General features: G+C 37.6%; 1 protein-coding gene across 1 annotated transcript; it reads left to right on the top strand.

The window, feature by feature from the left end:
- The first annotated feature begins 11,067 nt into the window (after positions 1-11,067).
- Positions 11,068-12,546, top strand: LOC149227897 (plasma membrane ATPase 2-like). The gene is made up of 6 exons (XM_089380613.1): positions 11,068-11,148; positions 11,261-11,383; positions 11,511-11,615; positions 11,720-11,864; positions 11,956-12,092; positions 12,379-12,546. Exons 1-6 carry the CDS (start codon positions 11,068-11,070, stop codon positions 12,544-12,546), a joined length of 759 nt encoding a protein of 252 aa, XP_089236739.1.
- Positions 12,547-13,245: the final 699 nt, after the last annotated feature.

Below are 13,245 nucleotides of genomic sequence, written 5' to 3'. Positions count from 1 at the left end.
ATGTGACTTTTTTAAATTTCCAACCATTTTTTAGACTCTTTTTTCAATCCAGCATGGTGAAATAGAGTGTCCTTGACCCTACTCTGAGTAATACGAATTGATGGAGCATGAGAGAGTTGATCCATTTCATCACTGGGATAATCAGACTCTGGTTCAAGACTAGAGCCCTCATAGTTGTTCGCCTCTTCGACACAATTGTCAGGTGAAATCGAAACTAGAGAGGAAGGGTTAAGTGATTTTTCTGGTGTAACATCATGCTGACCTTACTAAAGGGTTTCTTCAAAACCATTTCGTAAGAGAAAATTTTCCCACTGCTAGCCGACTACAATCAAATGGTGTTTAACCAAGATACATATAACACCATGGTGGAAGAGTGACCTATCTAGGTTTTTATGGTTAGATTGATAGGTTTTTTCCATTTTGGCTAAACTCTTGTGTAAGAAATAGGGTAAGTTAAGATCATAACTAAGAAAAACCATCCATAGTTGGATATTATATAAAAATACTAGTGCATATTAACCTGTTGATGGTGTTGGACCCTCCAACATTCAAGGGATCTCCCTGATATGAAGTCCCAACTATACCTCACACGGTTTGGAGTAGGAGTCCTAGCAATTGGTGGTAGTGTAATGCCTTGACCGTGGTAGCGTGAAGAGGAAAGTATGATAACTTTTGGTGAGAGAAAGTGTGTGACCCTGCAGAGAGTCAAGTACGATGCATGCAGGTTCTAACACACGGAGGGGAAAATGAAGTGTTCCCCTTAGAAGCCTATAATAATACGCAGCTTGGAAGGAACACATGAGCGGAATGACATCACAAGCTAAAATGTAGAATCATCCACAAATTAAATTTAAGAGTTAATCCAACAACACACATTCAACATGATTCGTATAAATGCATGAAAAATAGTTCATAAGCATATGCATAAGTTAAATAACATACATTTCCAACGCAACTAGAATAGTTCAACTACATTAACAACATATGCATGAAAGCGTGTTGGCTTTGATATTATTATTATAAGTGAAAATTCCATCCATACATACACCACTGACAACCACTAGCCCTAATAGTGGGACATTATAGTCAAGAACACTTGCTCCTCCAAATACGTATACTCACTCTACAATATAGAGAAGCCAATGCTGTTCACAATACTCCCAAGCCTTTTCTAAGCATAAGCCTAGCCAAAAGCTTGGCTCCTAAAAATCCTATTCTATGAGTTATGAGGTTCTATTTATAACAAAGGGTGGGGTGACCCTTGAAATTACCCTTTGTGACTCTTTGACTTCCCTCATGACTCTTCAACTTATTTAAAAGTAACTCATTACATAACATGATGACTTTTCACATTCCACTAATGACACCTGGAATTTCACTTCCAACATATTTACAAATAATATTAAATTTTCCACATGTACCCATATAAGAAAAAATAGGCTAGAGACAACCTAGAAAGACACAACACTATGACTCTGGAGTTTATGGAAAGTCCAGCTCAACAACATCCACTTGATGCTTCTCGGTCACATATCGGTGCCAAGCTTAGTACTGTGTGATGGTGTCCCCAAATTGTTTGATGGTGTCTTTCTGGAAGCAGAATCTTGCCTCCATGACACCCATGTATATGGTCTTGGAACCTGTATCCAACTCGTTCTGAAGCATGAGAAACATGGTGTTGACCTTGACAGGACCACCGATGTACTTCTGCATGTTGTGTGCGTTCAACTCCAATTCTTCCCTGGTGGCCTCTTGTCTTAGTTACTCCATGTATTCATTGATCTCTAGTTGGACTTGGTTCTTGGGTTTAGCATCGGTGAGGGAATCGATTGATGGGATCATGTGCTTCCTCACCATGACATGCAAACTATTATACAACCGTACATATGAGGCCTGTATGATGTAGATGAATGGGGAAAAATTTTCGTAGTTCTAGATCAACATCCAGACCTTTGCTTTCTCCAACTCTGCATATGGATTCATCTTATTTACTAATTCAAGCATGACCCGTTTGTACCACATTGTCTATTCTTGTACATGGGTGATGGAAGCATGTGTGTTCTTGAGAGTTTGAAAAAACCCTTTGCTTCGCTATTGTATCTCATGCACACAGACAACTACTTTATGCGCGGTGACAAATCCATCATAGAGCTTCCACATGGTATCCTCAAGTGTTGATACTTTAGCAAGTATGATTATCCTAATATCCCCCAATGTAGAAACTACATTCTACGCTTATGCTCAAAATTGTTCTACCTCTTACCTGGTAGCCTGCAAGTTCTTTGAAAGTTGTTCATTCTCAGCCATCATGTACTTAAAATTTGAGCTTGTTGCTCCCGCAGAGGCCAAGATGTCTTTGGCAAGGGAAGTTGGATGCTTCTTGGTGTCTGAAACTATCACCCTTTCCTTGATGAATGTAGGTGATGTGTGATCATCCGAAAAGTGCTTCTTCCATGCCTGTACAATATTTTTTTGCAGCTCATCAAATGATAGATTGTACACATCCATGATTGGATCATCATCAAGGAGAACAATGTCTCCTTGCTCACTCAGGACTGGTTCTGACACTGGAGGTGGTGGAGACTGAGAGATGACCTCTGGTGCTCTTGGCATAAGGTCATTGTCTCATTTTGTGGCTCCTGTTATAATTCCATGTCTATCACTTCAATCAATTTCTCAATCTATTGTGCAAGCTCTCGATCCTGCATCTGTTCACCCTCTTCCTCAACTGTTGGCTATTCCAAATCATCAACCTATATTGACGATGTTTTCTTTATCATTGCGCCTTGAATTTTTTATTATTCCTGTTTCTACTTCTCTTCTCTTTCTCTCCTCCTCAACTCTTGTTCCTCCTTCAGATTCTTCTCCATATTTCAGTTCTACTTCCTGCAACCTATGCTTTTCTCTCTTCCTTCGATCTGCTCTATTCATTTGTTGCTCCCTCTTTGTTTCTGCTGCCAACTTTGTCTTCTCCAAGATAGGATATGCTTTCATATTGCAAATTTTCTCTCCCTCTAGGTCCTCAACAACCTTCCTCTTTCCCTTGTCCTTTGTGACTAGTTTGCTACCTTATGTTGTTGTTGTTGTTGCTTCTGGCATTGTTGCTATCTGGAAAGAAACCTTCCAAGTTCTTATTGTTCCTTTCCAGAATCTATATACATACATAAGTTTTAGCTCTACAATACATCTTTAATCTTCTCTCACACTATTAGTGTATCCCTTGAAGATGGACTCACTTGGAAGTCTGAAACGTTGGGTTAATTAAACTCCATTAACATTTTATTCCTCTCTTATCTAAAATTCTTGCTATATTGATTGAATCATGGAGTTTGGAGGCATTGTAACAGTACATCCAAGGGTCCTCCTTTAGCTAATGGCATGCCCCATAGATCCTCGAAAAGTAAAATCTCGCACAGTGGTCCTTACAAATATTGTGGGGATCATATGGATTAAATTCATTAGTTCTGAATTCGAATTTCATTATGTCCTTCACTTCGACAACTACATATTGAAAGATCATAATCTTGTATAATTTGATCTGTAAAGGAAGAGCGAGACATGACACTTTCTTCTTCCTATGCACTCCTGCTGATAACCCTGTAGCGAGGTGGTATGGAACTTCTTGCATGATCAACTTGTCAGTGGCATAACTTGGCAGAACATGTGGAGGCTTCTCTCCATTGAACACTCTAATGAAGTTGCCACCTAGTAAGGCATACCAATATGCAATGTTTACTATCACCTCCATTCCTTCTCATGACATGTAAGGTGGATCCTGCTCAAAGATAAGCTTGTACAACAGGATGATAAAATGGTCAGTTAGTTTTTCCATTACTTGTCGATAGCTGCAGTCGAAAAGCAACTTGCAATAGATGTTGACGATAATATCTTTAGGGGTCCATGTCCAGCTCATGCCAGGGAACTATTGTTGAGCACAGATTACATCTAGTAAGTGTGTAGACATGTAAAACCTTGCTTGCTCATTCTTGGCTAGATTTCGAGCCTTAGCCACATGGGTCTTCAACTGATGAGCCAAAACATCACACCAATTGAATGGCCTCCCATCATTCACCAACTAGTTCAGTAAAACCACCCAATCTTTAGGAAAGGTTTAAGTCCTCTTGACCATATAGTCTACAGGCAAAGATGATCAAGAATTGGTAAGCCTTCCTGAGGGACTTCGTCTTGTAAACATGGGTAGGTTTCTATCTAAACTTCGATGACTCTTTCACCCAGAACTTTAGAATAGATCTCATGTTCACATGGCTATTGGTGGCATAGAAGAGTGAGTCTGTGCACTTCACCAACTTAGGCAAGTGATACATCTGCTGAAATTTCTCTACCTTGAAGGTGACAAGCTCTCTCTTGCTGACACTGATCAATGTCATAGTGTGTTCATCCACGTGTGAGACAATCCAACTAATGCTGTCTGCACATGGGAAGGTGTGGCACCTACATGCAACCTTATATAACCCTGATTTTTGGATGCTAAAATAAACCTGTCGATCCTCTAAGTCTTCCTTGAAGTCCTCTGCAAAAGTGTATTTGATTTGTTGCCAGGTAATTGTTGTGACCTTCTCAATTAACAACTGAGTATCCACATATATTGGAAAATCCACTAATATCTACTCAATTTCTTCTCCAGTACTTCTCTCAACGATTTCCTTTGATGCAGCTCTCTTGGATTCCATGTTAACTGTGATTGCTAAAGAAATGATCAACAACTATTGTACCTATGGAAAAGAGAGGACACTCATGGAAATAAAATGTCATCTTAAAAATAAAAGAAACTTCAAGACAAGATCAAGAAGCAAGTCGGGCTCATGATGGGAAGGATTGCACAGTTTTGGCTAACAAAGGTTGTTGGATGACTGTGGGAGTTGTGCACTACACAGTCCCAACATTCAGTCGGGAAGCTGATGACTGGAACTACGCAATGAGTAGTTTAGTGTGGGCCAAGGTCGAGAGAGACTGTGAATTGCACAGTCTTAATGACCACGTTGGGAGGCTGACTCCTAGAACTTCACAGTTCGTAATTAGAGCTAGCCTAGTCCAAGCTCTATGCAATTCCAGAAGCCAAGGCAGAGGCCTTGAGCTCCCAGATTGCGCAGTGCAAGTAGTGAAGTGTGAGATTCAGGAAAGGGGACCCAAATATGCCCATGGGGAGTGTGAAAAACAAGCAGATCTGAAAGATGATGTGATGCTAAGTGCATATCTGACTAAGTGTTGATGCATGCATGTGAAACAAGTGCAAAAATTAATTAAACTAAAGGAAAATGAAGCATGTGAAGAGAGTCACCGCAAAGGTGACCGTTGGTGAAAAAATGGGAAAACACATGCGACACTCAGGAAAAGCAATATAAAACTTGAAACAATACTTCTACAAGATAAAACAAATTAAAACTCCAGCATTCATTCAAAAAAACAAGTGAAACAACACTCTCACAAGCTAAACAACAAAAAGCAACAAAAGAAGTGGCAAAAGACGAGAAAATAAAAACTCACTTGAAAAAATGATGACAATCACACCAAAGGCTCCTTGATCTCCTCGAGAAATCTAGAGCTCCAAGATTGAGTGTGGAAATGAGCTCTAGTAGTGTTGATTAAATAAATTTGGTCAAGTTAGGGTTTATGATGCACCTGCAACAAATCAAGAAAAAAGCGACACTGGGCAGCAACTTCTAAAGATGATGCAAGTGACTGCTTCGGTTGCTAAAAGTATATCCCTATTTTTTAGGAAAGCTTTTTTCTTTTTCGAGAAAACTGCCATGCATTTCCAGAAATATTAAGCAATTCTGGGAAGGAATGGGAAACTCTCCAACTCATGCATTACGCAGGAGCACAATGAGGTCTGCGCAATTTCTGGGCTAAGTGGCTCTAGGTTGCTTCTCTTGCCATGCAATTTCCTAGCTCAAGGTTGGCTTCCATTCAGTACTGCACATTTTTTGAGCTCAAGGCTCACTTACAGTAAGGACTTCATAATTCCCAACATCAAGGCGAGTTTCCCTCAAGAATTGTGCAGTTATTTAAGGCAAGCACAAAAATGTCAAGGGAACAAGTCAAGAGATTGACTTGTGGGTTAGAAAATGAAGTAAGAAAGAAAACAAAGGCCAAGATGAAAATAATAAGGCTAAGTCAAAGCACAAGTACCTGGATCAGTGCAAGATGAGATGTTGTGGTTTAGAAGAAGACTCCAAAATTGAATCATAGACAAAATTTTGGAGGGTGATTGTAGCCGCCACAACACGACCCTCGCAAGTTATGTAATGGCATATCAAATACAAAACATCTCTCCATTTCGGTATGATATAGTTCATAGGCATACCTTTTACCCAATAACCCTTATCCTTGTTCTCTAGAAACTTCTACCATGAGATGTCTCCAACGGGATAGTTCTTGGACCTTCGTTCGCCTTGTGTGGAGAGGGAACTAGCTTTGGCCAAAAAACCGATATCAACCACCATTTCTAAGTCATCAAAATTAGCTTTCTTTCCGTAAAAAGTGGAATTGAAAGCTTTGATAACGTCACCATTAAACCATTGGAACAACTGAATAAAATGCCACCAGCCAACTTGCTAGAAGAGCGACTAGTGATCTTCATAAGTCTCGACAACGTCGTTTCCTACGAGTTTTGTTTGAACTACTGACATGGGTGTTACGGAAACAAAATATTGTCCAGGGTTTAGCTTAACACACCAAAAACAAGTGCACAAAAAGTTGAAACCATACGTGTTTTGTTTGAACTACTGACATGGGTGTTACGGAAACAAAATATTGTCCAGGGTTTAGCTTAACACACCAAAAACAAGTGCACAAAAAGTTGAAACCATAGCAATTTGCAGAGGGATCGAGAATAATGAAGTGAGAAATGAAACTGGAAAAAAAAAATGTTGAAACGAAAACCCTACAAGGCAAGTCGAAAGGTCACATTACATAGTTTCGAGAATGTATTGTACCTCTGTAGGATAATGAGATGATTTTAATGATTTACAGGTTGAGTTACGACTACGGGTTTGGTGTATAGAAGTGTCACGAAATAGGAGTGCCAAATTGGAGGCACAATACCGAAAAAAAATTTTATACCAAATCCATATCCCACTGCCATATATCATTTAGGATATGGAAACAAGAAATGTCAATGCCACAAGTTTAATTGCGCTAAAACATTACATTATCACATAGATCATGCCATAGCCGAGACCATAATATATAACCATAATTTCGACAATCCAAAATTCAAACGTTCGGATCTACGTAATACAAGGCATTTCACAAGCAACAAAATAATATATTAACTCATGTGTTGAAACGAATATCAACCAAATGATTTTCTTACTCGAAAAGAATGCAAAGGAAAATATGAAAGCCTTAAAATCATTCGCCAGAATTATATAATGTACAATGACCATAATTCACAGTATACGAATCCCCATAGTATATGGAATCAGACTTTAAATTAAATCATAAAATTATTATTATTATAAAATAAGGGCTAATGAATATTCATACGGCCTATTATAATGGAACATCATTATTGTTTATATAAAAAAAATGCTCACACACATAAGCATCTAAACCAAAATTGATTAGAGTCTTAAGAATTATAACCATTTTAATCAGAATTTAAATTAAATCATAAAATCAATGTTGTTATACAATAAGGGTTAATAAAAATTCATAAGGTTTATTGTAATGGAACATTATTATTGTTTATATAAAAAGAAAATAATCACACACAAGGACCTAACCAAAATTGTTAAGAGTCTTAAGAATTATAACCTCATAAAATGGCATTTAAAAGCATAGATTACATTGTTATTACATGACAAAAATATATAAGAAAAAAAGTACTTATTACAAGTAATAAGTCTCAAATATTAGATAAAGCCACAAAAACAATTTCACCATGATCTAGATAACAACCCAAAACTAAAAATATTCAATTTTAACAATAGAAAGAGAAACATAAAGAGAAAAAAGAAGCCCTTATCATTTAGAAAATGAGAAGGGAATCGGTTGGTCCCCAAACAATACCCCACACCTTCTCTGTCGCTAATACCAGGTCATATTTTCTAACTCATATACCATCAAACTCCTAATTAAAACAAGAGCCATATTCAAAATAGCATCCAAAATCTGAGAATTAAAAATGTGCAAAAAAATATATGGTGAATCAACTTATTAATGAGAAACAATATTCTTAATAATACAAAAATATAGAATAAATAACATATTTTTTTTACACTAAAGTGTATATTAATTTAATTTTAAGATGTTTAATTTTAATCAATTTTAATATATATATAAAAGTAATATAGAGTAGGACTGATTTGTGATGCAGAATTTTTGTGAAGGGGCATACATAACCTAATATTCATTTCTTAGTATTGTTACCACACTTTCTAATGCATATTAGGATATATTACATTGCATTTGGTACATTTTGATGTAAAAAGGATTTGTTTAACAAATCTGGTATATTTTAGTTTGATGTTTTTTTAATTTGAACACGAATGTGGCATTATGTAACATATTTTTTTTGTTATAATATAAAGTTATTATTGTTTTTATTAGGAAAAAAATAATAATATAGAGTAGGTAAGGAAACCATTTTTATGTTGGAGATCTTAACTTTTATTAGTCCCTGCCTGGGACTAATAGTGATCGATCGATCGTTGACCAGCGATTAATTAGCTTTGACCAAATAATATTTCCTGTACATGTTAGGTTTAAGCCAATGTTTGAAATAAAATTTTCTGCCCAATAGATTTTTATCCAAAGTTTGTGTTTCGACCTCTTATTGCCGGCTGCACGATATACTTTTCTGAAAACTTAGGCTAAAGAGTTTGGAGTCGCCTATATACTTTTATGAAAACTTAGGCTAAAGAGTTTCGAGTCGCCTGTATACTTTTCTGAAAACTTAGGCTAAAGAGTTTCGACTCGCCTGTGTACTTTTCTTAAAAGTAGGCAGTTTGGCACTTCTGTCGCTGCATGTACACAGCTGCCACGGCTTCTTCTACAACTGCCACGGCTTCTTCCAAGTGTCCTAATGCATTGAAGTTCTATTAACTATAATCTTGAGAAACAAGCAATACATATAGATCTTGCTAGCTAGTTCTAGAGTCTTGGGTCAGGGGGATTATCGTCGCCTATCCCTGGGCTATGGCCGGATGATGATGGAGTAAATGCCATCACTGCAATGTCCTTCTTCTTTGCTGGTGATTCACTGACTTCTTGCGATGCCGTCAAAATATTTGAGCTCCATCATCGTTGCTGGCCAGCGTTTCAGGCCCCTTGATTTTGTGGGCTCGGTTATGACGAGGGCTGTCTTGTATGAACACTTTGAACTCGATGGCAGTGGATTTATTCTCTGATGAAGCGACTGATAATCGCTCCTTCATCATTTTCGAGCCCCTTCTTTGTTTTTCTGATGAAGGTAAGGCTGCACTGAGCAATGAATAGCGTGAGGGTTTAAGCCCATGTGCACACGAAGAAACGCAGCAATACGACAACAAAAGAATTCAGCAGTGGAGAGATGCTCTTGCTCATGTTGCAAAGATTAGCGGACTGGAGCGGAAGGCATTTAATGGGTGAGCATCATAGCTTTTAATCTGTTGGATTAGTAGGTGCATGCTAAATTAGGTAGGCTGCTCTCACTAATAATGTTACCCTCTGGATATGAATACAGGGAACTCGAACTCTTGCATAAGGTCGTGCAGGATGTGTTGAAACTTTTTCCAAACCTACCGGCTGAAATTGCACGTGAATGATGCTGGAGCACCCTAGGCATCGCTGAAATCCTACACCTGGGTTCCTGAAATTGCTGACAACGGTCATGGCGATTGACTGCCAGAAAATCACGAATACTTTACTGATAACTGCGAATCAATTCCAAATACTAAAATTCCAAAAGACCATAATTAGTGATGAACAGAAATAGTGATAAGACTGCTTTTTTATTTCAATAAAAGAATTTTATTACTTATTCTAAAATATGCCAACAGATTTTATACCTATCTTACAGGCAAATATATTGGAATCGAATTCAAAATCAATGGATTATTGTTGATTGGAAAATTTATTTCTATATCCAACTTTTTAAATAGTATATTTATGCTGATAGATCTGAAATAGGTTTCAGAAAGTGTGATTTATTTCACATTACAAATTTTGAAAATGGGAATTTTTTTTATTATGTTTGCTATAGTTTAGATGATTTTAGAAATGATGCAAGAATATTTAAGGGATGATTTCAGTTGAATCCGCATTCTAGTTTCGTGGCAATATTAATATTCCTGTATATTACAACAGCTTATTGTTTTAATATATATAAGGCATTACTGATTCAAGCCCACCAAGAACAGAACAAGCATAGACATGCAAAAGATTGACACGGGATAAACTACTTACTCTGTTAAAGAATCGAGTTATTCTCTTCTTCAGATAGTTGGGATCTCCCAGTGAACCTCTTTGCCTCTAAAGCACGCCGCTCTCCACTTCACTCTGAAACGAGACCCCTCATGCATGCCTGAAACACGAAACTTACTCACCCACCAACAACCCTAGTTTCACATCACCGCCTAGCGGGATCAAGGGTTCGATGGAGAAAGCCAGGTTCTAGCTAGGTGTGGTCTGCTTCCTGGTCTATTGGTTGTCATCTTTCATCTGCTAGTTGTCTACCCAACACCCAAGCAATCGTGGTTAAGCTTATACTCCTAATTTTGCATGGCCAAAATGCAGTCAGAGGAAATCTCTATGGCTAAAATACAACCTAAGCACCTCTAGAAATCAGGAAAAAAACCAAATCAATATGCAAATGGTTTCGCAGTTGATTCTATCATGCGAATTAAAGCCGAATGCCACGTACAAATGCGAGGTCTGGGAATATGCAAATGGTTTGACAGTTTGATTCAATCATGGGAATTAGAGTTGATTACCACTTACAAATGCGAGCTCTAGAGGATGCCACCTGGTTTCTGGTCAGACCAACTTGTAAAAATTACATGGAAAATAGAAAATAGTGAATAGCTGTCATTTACATTTGCCTTTTTTTATTATATTATCCTGATGGCTGCAAGAGCATCCAGAATAGAGAATCAAGATGCCATTGATGCAGCAATTGTTGGGATGCTTGCGGATCCTAAGGAGGCAAGTATTTTTTTTATGTCATCATATTAAATTTTAGTTGATAAGCAGGCCTATGCTTATTTTACTGATTTGTATCTTTTGTTGTGGGTTTTAATATCCATGGATGTAAAAGGCGCAGGCAGGCATTCAAGAGGTCCATTTTCTTCCTTTTAATCCAACTGACAAGAGGACAGCTCTCACTTATATTGACAATGAAGGGAAAGTGCATCGAGTTAGTAAAGGTGCTCCAGAGCAGGTATTGTTCTTTTGATGTTTGACCTTCTTCATTAGGCTTGGTAATGGGCTGTATTGTTTAGAAAGTGCTTCAAAACTTATTTGTACACATTCTATTAAAACTAAAATGACCAAATACTTTCTGCTAGATTCTTAACCTCGCACATAATAAGCCAGAAATTGAACGGCGAGTTCATACAGTTATTGACAAGTTTGCTGAACAAGGACTTCGCTCTCTTGCAGTTGCATATCAGGTTAATAATATGGCTTCTTTTGCTTTATCCGTGGGCTGAATCTTCCCAGTAAGTTCTTCTTGTTGATTATGTATATCTTTATAGCTATCTCAAAATGTTTGCAGGAAGTTCCAAAGGGCAGGAAGGAGAGTCCAGGAGGGCCCTGGCATTTTATTGGATTGATGCCTCTTTTTGATCCCCCACGCCATGACAGTGCTGAAACAATCAGAAGGGCTCTTAATCTTGGTGTAAATGTCAAAATGATCACAGGTATGGTGAGGTTATGGTGTCATCAGTTTCACTACTGTTTTTGTAATGCAGCGAGGCGACATTTAACTATTTACTTGCAAATGTTCATCAGGAGATCAATTAGCTATTGCCAAGGAGACAGGTCACCGACTGGGCATGGGTACAAACATGTATCCATCATCCTCTTTACTAGGTCAGGACAAAGATGAATCAATTGCAGCTTTGCCAGTTGATGAACTGATAGAGAAGGTTGATGGTTTTGCTGGTGTTTTCCTTGGTGAGCAACAATTATCTTTTACTTCTGTGTTTTTTCTTGGGAGTCCCACTCAATTCTTTATATTTCCAACTCCCTTCTCTCTTGGTTATGGAACTTTATGCTTCATGGTTTATATTATAACTATTATTTTGCAGGTGGAAATGTTTATCTCAGATACTTTTATTTTTTCATTTCCTTAATTAGTGTTTGATTCCATATCCTTCCTGATTTTGACTGGTCATTGCAGAGCATAAGTACGAGATTGTTAAACGATTGTAGGCTAGAAAGCACATATGTGGAATGACTGGCGATAGTGTTAATGATGCGCCTACGCTAAAGAAGGCAGACATAGGAATTGCTATTGCTGATGCAACTGATGCAGCAAGAAGTGCTTCTGACATAGTCCAGTCAAGAAACTGGCCCCATAGCTATTTTGTTACTATGTAATATTTGCATCCACTGTGAAATGATTTACGGCTGAGAGTACCTGCCTGCCTTGAGCAACTTATATGAATTACTGGTTTTAAGGTTTAAAGATCGAGAATGTTTATTTGTGGTTGAGCATTATTGAAAGGGCTGAAAGGGCTGAATTCGATCACTTTGTATCTCCAAACCCTGTTACTAAATAATTTTGTGCATTTCTGTTTAGCATCTTCATTCAAATAAAGCTTATTTAAGTTCATAATGGTTCTTGTCATACCTGGACAGATGGATGCAAATGGTCGCTGCTCTGTAGCATGTAGGCCAGTCAAGAAACTGGCCCCATAGCTATTTTGTTACTATGTAATATTTGCATCCACTATGAAATGATTTACGACTGAGAGTACCTGCCTGCCTTGAGCGACTTATATGAATTACTAGTTTTAAGGTTTAAAGATCGATTTATATGAATTATTGGTTTTAAGATTTAAAGATATTTTTCAGTCTAGGCAATTAATTTTTCAGTCAAGATTGAACCGAATGTTTATTTGTGGTTGAGCATTATTGAAAGGGCTGAATTTGATCAGTTTGTATCTCCAAACCCTGTTCCTAAATGATTCTGTGCATTTCTGTTTAGCATCTTCATTCAAATAAAGCTTCTTTAAGTTCATAATGGTTTCGTTTATGTTGTTTGAAAATGGAAGGAGCCCCCCCACCTCCAACATA

The sequence above is a fragment of the Pinus tabuliformis genome, chromosome J, assembly GCF_031772625.1.
Source record: "Pinus tabuliformis cultivar Carrire ecotype Pingquan chromosome J, CPIR1, whole genome shotgun sequence".
Classification (NCBI taxonomy): domain Eukaryota; kingdom Viridiplantae; phylum Streptophyta; class Pinopsida; order Pinales; family Pinaceae; genus Pinus; species Pinus tabuliformis.
This window is presented reverse-complemented; position numbering and strand designations above follow the sequence as displayed.

Bases quoted from the DNA above. Each gene is read 5' to 3' on its own strand.
- LOC149227897 (XM_089380613.1), top strand. From the start codon at position 11,068: ATGGCTGCAAGAGCATCCAGAATAGAGAATCAAGATGCCATTGATGCA. The intron at 11,384-11,510 runs GTATTGTTCTTT...ACTTTCTGCTAG, and splicing joins GTAAAGGTGCTCCAGAGCAG to ATTCTTAACCTCGCACATAA. The intron at 11,616-11,719 runs GTTAATAATATG...AAATGTTTGCAG, and splicing joins CTCTTGCAGTTGCATATCAG to GAAGTTCCAAAGGGCAGGAA.